Raw genomic sequence first — 14908 nt, 5'->3', positions numbered from 1 at the left:
ACTAATGATTATGCTTGCAACACAGATACTATTATAGTAATACAGCACTGTAAGAACAAATTTTTACTTAGTAACTGTCTTTCGAAAAGGATCTTTAAAAATTCGCTCCAAAAAGAAAAATGATTCTTATTGCAGTCTTGCTTACTGTTCCAAAAACAAATTTAAAATATATAATATATCCAACGCATGCACTGAAATAATTTCGGTATAAGGGAATATTTTATTAGTTTCCTAATGATATCTGCCTAACGACACTTGGAATCGAATCGTTGGAATTATCTTAAAAACTTTTAACTTTTGCCTTAAGACATCTACCATACAGAATACTCTACTGAAATTAGATTAGTATATCAACCAAATAAAACAGAGCAATATTTATGTTGGGTGCATTGGTAATATATATTTTGATTGCAGGTATAACCCGGTCTTGCCCGTTATGTTATAAAATCAATGTTCTCAAGAAGCTTTGAAAATGATTCTGAAACTGAACGAACGGTAGAACTTTGAAAATAAGTTTGATTCAAATTGGACACAAATTAAAATTCACCCAAAATATCTTTAAAATGCACTCTCCACCGAAAGAGTTTAGATTTTGTAAAAAATGTGAAACACATCTCAAATGATTTTTCATATAATTAGATCGTTGGCAATGAATTTGAGCGCGAAATGTCACTCACCAAATCGTTGACCCCCATTTACACCAAGAAGGGACGCATTTTTCAAAATGTGCGAAACACCCCTTAAATGAACTTGAATAAAGATCTTTTAAATTAAGTTTGATTTTTGCATACTTGCGGCTGGAATTTCCCGAAACCCCGCCTTAGAGTGCACCTTCATCACACAGGTAACTATAGTAAAAATGTCTGCTTTTCGTTGATTTCGGCTGTGTGTTGATCCCCTATCAGTCAGTCAGTCGGTCAATCAGAACAAACAGCTTTATATATAGAGATTATTGTTCGAGTCTAAAAGCTTATTAGTTTCAAATGATCTATGAACTGTTTTGAAATACGGTATGCTGTACGTATCATTAAGCTATTTGAAAGGATAGTTAAATCTTTTCGGATATATGTTGAAAAAATTGGGATGGATGTCATGCATGAAAAGTATATACATATATACAAATGCATGTATATAATAAAAGTAATAATGAACGTAATTATTCCGAGTAGGATAAGCTATCATTACATCTATATATAAATAAATATATAATCATTTAATATTTATATATACATACATATATATATGTATATATTTTATAATAACTACTTTAACCAGGATGAAGGGTATTTGGTATAAGCTTTTCTGGAAGCAGCTTGTGCCCTGTGCTGGTTGTTGGATAGTTGACTGGCTGCTTGGCGTGGCACTGGCACTGGTCGCAGTTGCAAGCATCGCCATCGTTGTTGCCTTCAACGTTTGCTGCTTATGCTGTCGTTGTTATTCTCGGTGCTGTTGTTGTTGTTGCTACTTTTATTATACATTTTTGCTGGCGCTGGTGTTCGTTCGTTGCTGGTTTTTTTTTTTCATCGTTGTCGTCGTTTTCGTCGGCGACTTGCCTGACGTTATAGCAGCCAACGCCATCGCATGCTTCACCTTCGCCCCACCGCACACACATACACACACACACACACACACACACACACACTCAAACAGTCACACACTTTGTGTGGCTGCTTTCCTCTCTCCCACTGGGCCCGGTCCCCACTCGCGCTGCCATTCTGACGCTCTGCTCCCCTCACGCTTTGCTGCTGCCATGAAGTTTCTTGTTTTCTTTCGACGGTGCTGCTGCCGTCTTCGACGCTGCCGCCGCCTCTTTGCTTGTCGTAATTTTACTTGATTTTTTTTTTTTCATTTTTCTTTTTCTTTATTGTTGTTGTTGGTGATGGTGCTGCTGCTGCTGCTGCTGTTGCTGTTGCTGTTGCTGCTGCTGTTGTTGTTGTGTGCTGCTTTCTGTGCGCTCGTTGGCTGTTGGCTCGTTCGTTGTTCGTTGGCGTTTTTCATTTGCGTTGCTGTTGGGTATTTTTTTTGCTGCCGTTGCCATTGCTGCTGCTGCTGCTGCTGTTGTAGCTGTTGTTGCTGCTGCTGCTGCTGCTGCTGCTGCTGGCAGTGAGTTCGTTTCGAAATAAACTTTAATGCGAACATTCGTTTGGTTGAGTTTCAGTTTCTGTTTCTGTTGCTCTGTTAAATTTTGCAAAATGTGCGCAGTCAGCTTCAGATGCAGATGCAGGCATAAGTTTCTTTGATGTTTAATTCAATTTTCAGTTGTATTTCTGAGAGTTCTATTGGTTGCTTAACATTAACATGTAAAAGGGTTCTTTAAATGAAGCTTTTGTATAAGTCTGTTCTGCAATGTTGTTGGTCTGCCAAAGCAAGAAAGTGTGGCTTTAGTTTAAATGGGCTCCTCTGGGTAATGTTACCCAATTGCTGTAACAGCTGCGCGCGTTTTTCAAAAACCTTCGCGCAGGCGAAGGCGAAGCAATCGAAGCAGCCAACCAAGCAACGAACCAAGCCGCAGCAACAACAACATTCAAGCTGCCAGTTGCGAGTTGCCAGTTGCCAGTTGCCAGTTGGCGGAATGTTGCTGCTGCTGCTGCTGCTGCTGCTGTACATTAAGCTTAAGCTGCGTTGAGCTGAGTTTCACTATAAAATGAATATGAGTTTTTGTTGTTGCTGCTTTTGCTATTGCTGTTGGTTTGGCACGCAAACGCACAAACGAACCAACAGACGAAACGAAACGCAACGAAACGCTACGAAACGAACGAACGGACGTCCTCGAGAAGCCCAGCCAGCAGCAACCACTTCAGCAACGGCAGCACCAACCGGCAACCAGCAACCAGCCAGCTCCCTCTTCGAGCGCCGTGCCTCGCCGTTGGCTCTACAAACTGAAAATATACAAAAAGCAACAAAAACAACAGCAAAAGCAACGTCGACATTTGGGACGTTCGTTCGTTAGTATCGCAACAACGAACAGCCGGAGCCACAGCCACAGCCATAGCCATAGCCATAGCCATAGCCTCATGCACAGCAGATACAGATACGCAACCCACACATACACAAATATACAGACACGTATACGAATACACATACAAATGCCCAGCTACACGCGCGCGCTGGAAACAACGCCAGCAAACGACGGCAGTGGCAAGGCAAGGCATGGTGAGGCCGGGTAAGGCGGGGCGAAGCGAGGGGAGGCAAAGCGACAGAGCGACCGACCGACCGACCGACGAACCGACGACGACGACAGCACTAAAAAACGACAGCGTGAATAATGCCATAGATTGGGGCTTCACTGAGGATAGCTATGCGCTACATAATATGGGAAGAAATGGGAAAAACATTATATAATGAAAAGAGCACGGTTCTAGAAACGATATATTAACAGCATGATTGTCATGATATTCATACAGTTAATCATGGAAACTAATTCAATGGACTGAATATCCCATATACTTTAAAGAAATAAACAATTTTTCTCAACTTTATGGCAAATAGACAATGAGACGTTTGAGAACATATAAGATCTTTTTGAGCTCTAAATAGATTTAAGGACTGAGGGCTCTTAATTTGATATGTCCAATACGTAGCTTTGCATGTATTTATATTTTAAATGTAACTTGGACAACTTTCAAAGTAAAATTCAAAAAGGGTCTAAAACTGAAACCCTTCCCAGTTTGACATCCGTTGCAGTCGGCTGACGGCCATATTGTCTTTAACTGTCGTAGCACCCTACGAAATGGCTCTTGTGACTCACTATTGGAATAACTTCAAGACTCCGACTGGGCTGGGACTAGGGCTGGCCATATTCTTTGAGCACCAGCTCGGCACCGACTGCGACTCCGACAACGACAACGACAACGACTGCTTCGACTTCGACCTCGCCGCCTGCCCGCCCGCCGATGTCGGTTGGCTGTCGTCATCGCCTGAATTTGAATGCAAAGTCGTAGAGTTGTGGAGATGCTGTTGTTGTGTTTGTTGTTGTTGTTGTTGTTGTTGTTGGTTTGGTTGTTTTGGTCGTTGTTATTGCTCTTGCGGCTCTGAGCTGGCTAAGGCTGCTGTTGCAGTACAGCAAGAGAAACGAAAATATATTCAACGAACGATTTTATTCTTCCGTTTTGAATCAGGTTCACCGCAGCTGGACGCACCGCACCGCACCGCCGCCCTCTGCCGAGTGGAAATCAATGCCGACATCTTATGGGCCTTGACAGCTTATCAACTGTGCCAAAAACAAAATGGAGCTGCCCGATGGTGGCTCGTAAATGAGGCTTCGGCCATACCCGAAGACAATCGGCGATCGTACATCCTGTTCCGACTTGCGTTCGTTTTAGTGAATGCCATATTTAATTGAAAGTTGCGACAGGCCCTGAGCACTTGCTTTTTATTTATCAATTTTTGTACTTTAACTTTCCATAACTTTAACTTGCTTTATAATTAGGTCAAATTTAATGTTTCCACCACTGTTTTTGTGTAGATACACATTGCATCGCATTGGCTAATTATTAAACGAAGGATATTCTATGCATAAAAAATAACTATCTCTGATATGTGCAAAGGGCAATTCTTAAAACATAAAAGAGAATTGAATGGAATTTCAGATTGACAGTGTATATAGCACATATAATGTCGAGACTTTTCAAACAGATCTGCATGAATTTTATTTGGAGACAGCGAAATTAATATTTAATCAAGTTGTTATAAAACAAAATGTGCAAAAGCGCCCCTAGCGCCTGTTAATTGCACTTGGTTCAAATTCAGTGACAACCTGCTTTAGCTACCCAAAATAATCGGTTTCATACAACAACCAATAGAGCGCGCCCCAGTCACTCAACACTATTTTAGTATTCAAAAATTCCGCAGTAAAAGTTCTAGAGCAGTTAGCTTTTTCTGCCAACATTTGGTAGTTCCAAATGTATCCGATAGAGCATGTGGTCTTGTGTTAGAGTTTCTATTAGTACTGGATTATTCCCCATTCCCATTTTAAGCTGGCTAATCAGACAATTGTTTAGTTACCTAGGCTTACACCGCTGGCAAAAAAAAGAAGTAACGTATTTTAATTGCTCTTATACGGTACTTAAGTACATTAACGTAGATGATGGTTAAATCGTATGTGTGCTTTTGCTAGTATACCAACCCTGTAGTAGCTACATAACAGATTTAGTTGTTGATTAGCGAAATAAAAAATCAGCTTTATTTCTTGTGCTTATGCTTAGCAATTGCGTTTGTTTTAAAATATTTAAATTTTTAAATAAGTGCACACTTAACGGAAATGTTTAGAGGAAGTTAATAACTTATCGACTAGTCGATATGCTTTCAAAATTCACAACAGAGTGCGCCACAAGCATATGCCAATTAGGTTAAGTTGGCTGCGTTAGTCGTAAACAGCTGTTTAAGCAAATTAAAAATCGCGTTGCCGCTTTACAAAACACGCCGAGAACATGATGCAACAAAGTAAACGGATTGTAAGCTTTACGTTTTTACAACGACAAACAAAACATATATAATAGTATCAATCATTGCATTTGTAGCTTAAGCCAGTCTTAAATGGACTTTGGAATTTGCCGGCACGAGGTGCAACAAGCACGACCGCGGCGGCACCCGCCAAAATTGAAAAAAGTAAATAGTTACTTTTATATACATATTATTGTGCAATAACCAAATTAACATGTTTCAATTATGCATTTAAAACGCAGCTGTCAATACCGTGACCATACTGGGACGAGTGGGAGCCGATCCGCAGCTGCGCGGATCGCAGGAGCATCCGGTGGTCACATTCTCCGTGGCAACACACACCAACTACAAGTGAGTTGAAATTACCAAAAGATTGCAAAAGATCCATTTCATATGCGTTAATCGTTCAGATACGAGAACGGCGACTGGGCGCAACGCACCGACTGGCACCGAGTGGTTGTCTTCAAGCCCAATCTACGCGACACGGTGCTGGAGTACCTGAAGAAGGGTCAACGCACCATGGTCCAGGGAAAGATTACCTATGGCGAGATCACCGATCAGCAGGGCAATCAAAAGACAAGCACCAGCATTATAGCGGATGATGTGCTCTTCTTCCGCGACTCCAACTAACAACAAGCCAAACCTTAGCCTAAACTTAAGACTATTAAGAACACAGTTGAACATGCGTTGCATTTAAAAACCTACATACATACATATGTATCATATTCATTATGTTAAAAGTTATTTTTTGAAATACATTAAAATTATGCTGTAATCAGGCGTTTCATGCTGTCAGTTCATGCGTATATCATTGATAATATTTGCCATTTTGCAGGAGCACTTGGTGCTCAGGCTGCTTATATTTAGTTTTTTGGCCATTTGATCATAGCTTTTGGCCACATTGTCACTCAAGGATTGCAGATGATTCAGCTTTTTCTCCAGTGTATTGAGCGTCTTTAAATGATAGTCCATGATCTTGGTGATCTATGGGAATACATTAAATGTGATTTGATAGGTAGGCTCGCTTTGCTTTGCGTATTCTCACCACTTTAGGAGAGTCTAAACACTTCAGGGCCTCATTATTATATTGGTCGAGCTCTGCCCTTAGATTGTTACATTGTGCTGCCGAGCAATCCGCCGATAAAAGTAGCTTTAAGAAAAGCAGGTAGTTTCTAGGCATTAGACGAATTGCATCTGGTCCTTTGTCAAAATATATGGAAGATGCCTGGTACCGCGAAATGGATTTTTCCACATTGAGCAAATCAGCTTCGTTCTCCTGCAATTCCAGCTCCATTTGAAAAAGACAGTCCCTCATCGTTTTTATAAACTGATCGACGGAAATGAGCTGCAGACAGTTATTAGGCTGGTTATATCCTCGAAAAGGACTAAAGTTTTGGCTCTCACTTGTTTTGCATTCTCCAAACAGCTCCGTTCCTGCTGGCGTATAAAGTTAATTTTTATATCGAACTCTTTTCCGATTTCCTTGACGTCTTCTAGTAACAGATTTGATAACATGTCCAAGTATAAAAAGGACATTGGGTCCGATATCGATGGTTCATGCATTGCAAATTAAAAAGTCGAAAACGTAAAATCTTAAATTTTAAAGACAGTATAATTTAGTAATAAAAAAATCCTTATGTAACACATATGTATGTATGTCGAACAGATCTTTAAAACATATTACAAATAGGCTACTGAGTCAACAATAGAAAGTTCAAAGCATATAGCTTATACGAACTTACACGTAGACGAACGTGTGTTTTCTACTAATTCTAATAGGATGATACTTTGATGATGATGATGATACTTTTTCTTAACATTAATTTGATCTATTTCTTGAAGATAACTTTCGCTTGCCAACAGAGTTTGAGATTGGTTGATCAAAAGGCTTTTGCAGATCAGTAGCAACCAGTAACCCAGTTGCGGGCAGGTATAATAACCGTATAATAAGTAAATGCGAAAGTCAAAGTTATTTTAGTCAATAACGTATTATAATACTTGGGTACAAGATGGTTTGCATATTGATCCTACATGTGTTTCCCGCACTGTACACAACCTAATCTGACGAGCCGTACGCTGTATAGAAACACACATGTGATGCTGATTTATAGGTATACTCTCTATTGATTCCTAAGCTTATCGATCGAGAATTATGTCAGCGAACTGAGGCAACAGCAACAACAATAGAAACAACAAATTCAGCAAATACTCAAACACCGCGATCCGATCCACTCTCCATTGCCAAGCTCTTCCATATGTGAGCGGGAGCGGTGCGTTATCGCTGTTTGTGTGAGAGTCTGTTTGTTTTCATATTATAGTTTGTGAGTGTTATTCAGTCACGACTCGAAACATTTCGCGTACTCAAAGCCCATTCAGTTCGCATTCAGCTTTTTGCCCGTTCGGCGGCGCTTGCCAATCTCCAGCGCAAATTGAACTGCTTGGAGTTTCAGTCCGATCCTCAAATCGGTTGTCTCAGTGCCATTGATAATCGGAGACAGAACTTTTGTTACATCAATTGTATAACACTGAGCAGAACGTGTACGGAAAATGCAAATTGTTATCACTTGAAAAGGTTACTTAATAAAATAAAGGTATTTGCACCTGGAACCAACTTGTTTTTAACGCGCCGCGCACAGCATTTAAGAAAATATGGCTGTGGATTATGTTTTGGAGGACCTTATGGGCAAATTGGGTGAGTGTTAATGTGTACACTGCAGCAGGTCAAACACTTATTGACCGTTACCAAGCGTGCCTGTTCTTATCAGCGGCTCTTATCAGACATGCTTGCGCTTATCACGCGGCCGGCAGATGCGGCATTTCCGTTTATCCAGGCAAGAACTGCATTAACTGAACGTTAGATTCAGTTATCCGACTGTCAGTTTTAATTATCGCCCGCTCTAGATATTGTTATCATTTTAATTTATATGAAGGGCTTGTCCCAATGGCCCATACATAACATTGTATAGTATAATCTTTTGCTTTCTTAATCTCCGTCGCCGGTCCGTTAAGTTTTGCCGCCAAAGTGTTCAAAAGCGCCGTTCTAGCTAACACAATTTTAATTGCTTCTTTTTTTTTTTAATTTAATAAATCTCAAGGTTGACGGACGTGTATGACGGGCTGACAGAGGTTGCTCGTTACAATTGGCATCGGGCACTCACACATGCGAATCGCGAGCTTCAATCTAGTTCGCCGATCGCTTGACATTTGCTAAGCCGTCTAGCCAAGTTACGAATTACATTTAGAAAAAGTATCTTTCGAAACGTACTCAATGCGAAACACAAACCGCAGCAGCATCACGCGGTTGCAGATGAGCTGCTTGTAAGACTTTAGGATGCGATTGCGGTGTATTCAGTTAATTCACACGTTTATAATTAAATGCGAGCAGCCGTAAGGCTATTAAAGATTTCGTTGTATGCTAAGTTTATCTATTGTAAGCCTATGCAAATGCAAAACAAATAGTTATTCCACTGAGCTGATTTTTTATAAATGCCCAGCCCCGCGCTCTAAATTACTTAATAGTTCTGTCTAATTGGTAATACAGCTCATTTGTGGAACTGCTTGGTTTTCTATTCCGTACGTAGCAAGACCCTCAAGCCATAAATATTATCTATTATGCAGCTGTCAAGTTCAGATTTCAATCAGTTTTATTCGTTTATTGCTGAACTTATTGGGTAATTTGACAGCGCAATGGCAAGCATATCGTAAACTGCATTTGTGCAAGCTTTTCAAATCACAATTTCTCAATTTGTAGGTATGAAAGGTTACACACGTTGGTAGTAAACAACTTTTCAAAACTCACACACATGGCTTGAACCCCAACCGGTAAGAGATTATGGACCGTATTTGCGTTTGCTTTTGCTTTTTCCGCGGAGTAACAACATTTAAAGGTATATGTTAATACATCTCTACTGTCTGTACATACGTATGCCAAGAGATTCGAAAGTCCGCAAACAGGTTTCGTCTCGATTTAATTTCTAATATTTGCATTTTATTTACATTTCCATTTTTGCTGATGTGCGTTTATTTCTGAGCGGTTTCTGTATTCAAGGTGATGTCTTAATTATTCGCAAACCCCAAGTACTCGAATGTTTCGTGACTTCAGAAGTTTTTTGTAGTTTTTCTTTTAACGCTGGCGTTAAAGACATGCCTCAAGACTGAATAAATAAATTAAACAATTACCAAAATTTGATGACCTTATCTTGTGGTGACAATTAAATATATATATATATATATATTTATATTAAGGGCATGCCGATAACAGCGCTTATCAAACTGGGGGCAAAGTTTTGTTTCGTTTTAAATAGGAAATGTATCCAATATCGAATTCCTGCTATAACCAAAGGTTGAATAATAGTCTATACCATTAAAATTTGCTATCTGCGGGGCACGCAGTTGCACTAATCTAATGAGATCATAATCAACATTTTAGGAACTTACATTTGAATTTATTGACATTTTACATCAAATGAAGCTTTCGTTGTCTGATTCTAAAAGAGCTGTATAAAGTTATATATGTTTTGGTTCATTATGGAACTTGCCTTGTTTTGTGACTGCTCGGAGGCTTAAATAAATTCTCAGCTTGCGACCGATTCTTTCTAAGGTGCTTAGGACCAAGTAATCTTATGCAATTTCTGGCATATATATATGCTTCGAATATGTACCCTGGATGTCGTCAAAGTCGAGACTTAATTTTATTAAAATGATGTCTCGAATTTAAATATATTCGAGTCTCTATGAATTCATAATGTAGGTACTGACCTAGTAGTTAGCCGTAATTTTGCAATTATGAAATAATAACGAACTCTTAAACATGTATACGAAAAACTAAAAAATCCATCACCGAACAATAACCACACACATCCGCCCACCGCAGTCATGACAGCAAAATTTGATCCACACGATTCTTTTGTGCAACATTTGGCTTTGTTCATTTTGTGGCTTACGGTTTTGCAATAAGTAAGCTAGTGTGTAATTAAAAACTATTTAATGCACATAGATTGCAAATATAAATTATAAGCCAATGCCAAACTAGCCGCAATGTTCCAAATGGCCCTCTATGTGCACTTGGGAAACTAGAAACCAATATGAATATTTGGTTTATAATGTAATTTTCATAATTTTAGCGAGTCGAATCCTCTTCAATAAAATGAAAAAGCAAATACTACGCCAGAGCGAAAGAGGATTGAATGTCAAAAAGCAGAAATGTGTCGTAATTATGGGCCAAATTATATATTTTAATTAATACATGACATGTTAATCTGACTGACGCATAGCCAAATAATTGGTCAGAATATCAAATATTTTATACAGTGGTACGTTGATTTGTAAGTAGCTTGAATTAAAGCACATTCAGAGATGCCAACATAAATCCAGCATAAGAACGTTTCAAAAATCATGATTGATAAGTTTTGTATTTGCCTAGTATTTACTTCGATTAACGCTTTAACGTTTTAATTAACCTCTTTTATCTATTTAACAGAGGTTCTCCGAGCTATAAAATATAACAGATATTCAATATACTCGATTTATGGTGGCAGTGTATCGCAAATACACGTTTTATGCCATGTCTGATTACTAAAACAAACAATTCGTGCGCTTTATTGTGCTCAAGGGCCATTTGGTACCAAACTGGGCCAATACTCTAGCATAATAAAGCCCATAAACAAGCCATAAACTGGTGCAGTATATGTTTATTTTAGGGACTGATTTTCTGATAATCCGTCAGTATTTCTGATGCTTTTTGTTTTCAATTTGATTATAGTCGCCCATCGATCGGTCGCCTGTTGTTCCGATTATGCATATACATAAGACGTAATTGGATTTAATTAAATATCGTCGGAATGTAGAATTGGTATTAATTAAAAACTACTGTTTCTGCGAGAGATCTGTGACATAATTTCACGCCCATTGTGTAATCAGCCAAGTAGTTTTTAAATTCTTAGACGATGGTATCACGTGTGGAAATACTCTGTCGCTGTTTGGTCTAGCAGCTGATGTTTGCCGCTTCAACGAGTTCAAATAAATCAATATTGCTATAGTTCTAGTTTGTACAGCAAATCAATTGTAATTGCCGATTGAACATTGGACCGTTCATGTGTCAAATATCTAGGCTATGTCCAAAGAAATTTACACAGTGCCTGCCCTCGAGCAGCCAGATCACAGCTCAGTCCATGCAATAGTATAACAGGCCCATGCATTTTGAGCTCCTCACGACGTCAATAGCTCATAGAAAACTAAAAGAGAATAAAAAACAAACAAAACCAAAACACAGTTGGCAAATAGTTTACCGCGCATTTGTATGCTTTTCAATTGAAATCGAATTGAATAAATTCCACTTGATTTAATTGCAACGTCTACGGAGTGACGACAATTCTGGCGGCACCGTTAAATGTGTTCAGTTCCGCCCATCAACGCGTATCTGATAACCCAATTTGGCAACTCAAAGAGCTCTGGTGCTTTTGGATAACTCGTTATGCCATACATGTGACATGTGAAAGTGGATAATGCAATAAGTTTAATTCCATCAAGAGTCTACATATAAATACATATATCGAGTTAAAATTTATTTTCAATCAGCTCGACTTGTTCGGATTCTTGATACGTTTAATTCAGGGAACTTCGTGAAATTCCCATAAATACTTACCGAAAACAATGTGGCATGACCAATTAGGCTTATCTGCTCCATTTAATATTGATTTGGATTAGTTCGAATGATTATGTAAAATAAATACAAGTTCTGACAATTTACGTTCTGATAAATTTCAAATTAAATTGTGATTTTAACTAATTTAGGCTATATACAACAATTTTCAAATGTTATTTTCAGCGGTATTAACAGACAATAATAAATTAATCCAAATACGACTTCCCCTTCTTATATTTAATTAAATTAGATAAATTGATTAGTTAATTTTTATCTTTCAGGTGAATTTGGTAAATATCAATTTGCCCAATTCTTTCTGCAAGTGCTGTCCGCTCTCACGGCGGGTATGCACATGCTCTCGCTGGTGACTGTTGCTGCTGTGCCCGAGCATCGCTGCTTTATTGCGGGTGTGGACAACAGCAGTCTTTCCCAGGTCTCAGAGACTTGGCATTCCCGCCCTATTATCGACGCTATTCCATTAACGGAAACCGGCGATCTGGAATCGTGCGTCATGTTCAATGCGAGCGCTGGGGACCACAGCCGGATACCTTGCGAGAAGTATGTGTATGATACGACATACTACAAGTCCTCCCGCACCATCGACTGGGACTTTGTCTGCGATCGTCGCTGGATGGGCGCCATAATTCAGACCGTGTTCATGTTGGGCACATTTACAGGAGCTGTGACATTGGGTGGCCTGGCCGATAAGGTCGGTCGCAAGACCGTATTCTGCTGGTCGGCGCTGCTGCAGCTGTTTATTGGTGTGGGCGTGGCCTTTATACCGGAATACTTCTCGGTCATGGTAGCTCGTTTTCTGCTAGGAATTGTGGGCTCTGCTGGTGCCTATATCTGTGGCTTTGTGCTGACCATGGAGCTTGTGGGTCCCAGCAAGCGCACAGTTTGCGGCATTACGTTTCAAGTGAGTACATTTTTTTTTTAATGGAATCTTTGCTAAGATCATAGATAATGAATTTCATGGGATTTGCAGGCTGTATTTGCTGGCGGCATAATGCTTGTGGCCGGCTGGGGTGCGCTGATCAAGGATCGTCAACTGTTGCAGGTGGTGTATGGCCTCCACGGTTGCCTGTTTCTGGCCCACTGGTGGCTGTTGGATGAGTCACCACGCTGGCTTTGGATGCAGGGACGCGCTGCGGAGGCTGTGGATATTGTAGCCAAGGGACTGCGCATCAACGGCTCTGGCATACCTTTAGACAAGGACTACTTTGTGCAGAAGGCCAAGCAACAGGCTGCCGTCGAGGAGAAGTCTAGTGCGGGCCTCAGCGACCTCTTCCGCACGCCCAATTTACGGATGAAGACGCTGAATGTGTGCCTCTGCTGGTTTGCCAACTCGATTGTTTACTATGGCCTGTCACTGAGCGCGGGCAAGCTTTATGGCAATCCCTATCTCATACTGTTTCTTATGGGTCTAGTGGAGTTTCCAAGTTATATCACAATTGTTTTTGTGTTGGATCGCCTGGGACGTCGCTCCATCACCTCCACTCTGATGCTCAGCGGCGGGCTCTGTTGCATTGTGGCCGCCTTTATAGCGCAGGGTACCACGCTCTCCACTAGCATTGTTATGTTGGGCAAATTGCTCATCGCTGGCTCCTTTGCTGTCATCTACAATTACTCGGCGGAGCTCTTTCCTACAGTGGTGCGCAATTCAGCCATGGGCTTGGGCTCTATGTGTGCCCGTTTTTCTGGTGCGCTAACACCCTTGATCACTCTGCTTGGGGATTCGTTCGATCCCAAAATTCCAGCTGTGCTTTTCGGTGTGGTCGCCCTTTTGTCGGGCTTCTGGGTCATGTTCCTGCCAGAGACAATGAACAAGCCCATGCCAGAGTCCATTGAGGATGGCGAGAACTTTGGCAAGGGCGACACCTGGTTCAGTCAATGTGCTGGTCCCAAACAGCGCCAGGACAGTACTTATCCCGACGATCCAGAACAAATGGTGCCGCTCAAAACTATTGAAACCAAATAATAATTGGCATTGTTTTTGTTTTTTTGTTTTTTGTTAAGCCTTCTCATAAAGCACACACGCCACACACCAACAAACACAGCAGCTGCTTTTGCAGTGTAATTTTAGTTAAGTTTTATCATGTTAATAAATTGACAAATCACCTTTAAAACGCTGCGGATCAAAGGCTTAATTCAAATTATATGATGCAATTGCAAAGTTGCAGTCTCTCACTCGTGTTTAAGACTTGTTTTTTTTTCCTACAAATTTAATGCTATTTCTTGGCTTTAAAGAGCTATGCTCGATAACGAAAGAAACTAATTTGAATGACTACTGGAGACTCGGTTGGTGGGAGGTCGCAATCTCTCTCACATGGTCTTATACTACGCTAACAATAATAAATACAGTAAATTAAAACAGACAGCTACGGTAGCAAAACATTGTTCGGCTAATACCTAAGTCGCTAGTATAAACAGTTTTAGCTTAAAAGTATGCTGTACGTCTTGCTAAAATCTTTGTAAGTGTGCATAGTTATGGGTTTAGTTGAAGGTTTTTTGCGGAATAAGGTCGCCGGTAAATAAATATTTCGCTCTAAAATAAATACACAGGAAATGATAATGTGAACAACAATGTCATTTAAGTTAATTTTTCTAAGAACTGCGAGAACTCTAAATACCATCCAGATGTGTAAGTTGAAGAAAATAGAAAAAATGAGGTACAGCTTGGTCAACTGTGCGACAATGACAAATAAGTTTTTTTACCAGATAAAATATATACAATTCCGGCATAAAAAAGCATTGAATCCTTTTAAATTTTCCAGATATATACAATGAGAATCAAGATAACACAGGCTGCTTTTTGTTTAA

At 40.0% G+C, this 14908-nt stretch overlaps 3 protein-coding genes across 3 annotated transcripts; 2 read left to right on the top strand and 1 right to left on the bottom strand.

Annotated features, from left to right (window-relative positions):
* The first annotated feature begins 5324 nt into the window (after positions 1-5324).
* mtSSB (mitochondrial single stranded DNA-binding protein) lies at positions 5325-6217 on the top strand. Its single transcript, XM_002053306.4, has 4 exons — positions 5325-5453; positions 5520-5607; positions 5685-5793; positions 5853-6217. The coding sequence occupies exons 1-4, from the start codon at positions 5430-5432 to the stop codon at positions 6070-6072; spliced, it is 441 nt and encodes a 146-aa protein (XP_002053342.1). The 5' UTR covers positions 5325-5429; the 3' UTR covers positions 6073-6217.
* LOC6629866 (uncharacterized) lies at positions 6126-7083 on the bottom strand. Its single transcript, XM_002053307.4, has 3 exons — positions 6847-7083; positions 6488-6787; positions 6126-6426 (listed from the first exon to the last, which is right to left on the bottom strand). The coding sequence occupies exons 1-3, from the start codon at positions 7003-7005 to the stop codon at positions 6235-6237; spliced, it is 651 nt and encodes a 216-aa protein (XP_002053343.1). The 5' UTR covers positions 7006-7083; the 3' UTR covers positions 6126-6234.
* Positions 7084-7819: 736 nt separating this feature from the next.
* LOC6629867 (organic cation transporter protein) lies at positions 7820-14214 on the top strand. Its single transcript, XM_002053308.4, has 3 exons — positions 7820-8134; positions 12367-13004; positions 13074-14214. The coding sequence occupies exons 1-3, from the start codon at positions 8092-8094 to the stop codon at positions 14064-14066; spliced, it is 1674 nt and encodes a 557-aa protein (XP_002053344.1). The 5' UTR covers positions 7820-8091; the 3' UTR covers positions 14067-14214.
* The last annotated feature ends 694 nt before the right edge of the window (positions 14215-14908 follow it).

Source organism: Drosophila virilis, chromosome 2 (assembly GCF_030788295.1).
Source record: "Drosophila virilis strain 15010-1051.87 chromosome 2, Dvir_AGI_RSII-ME, whole genome shotgun sequence".
NCBI lineage: Eukaryota > Metazoa > Arthropoda > Insecta > Diptera > Drosophilidae > Drosophila > Drosophila virilis.
The sequence above is the reverse complement of the archived record's forward strand: the minus strand, read 5'-3'. Positions and strand labels throughout refer to the sequence as shown.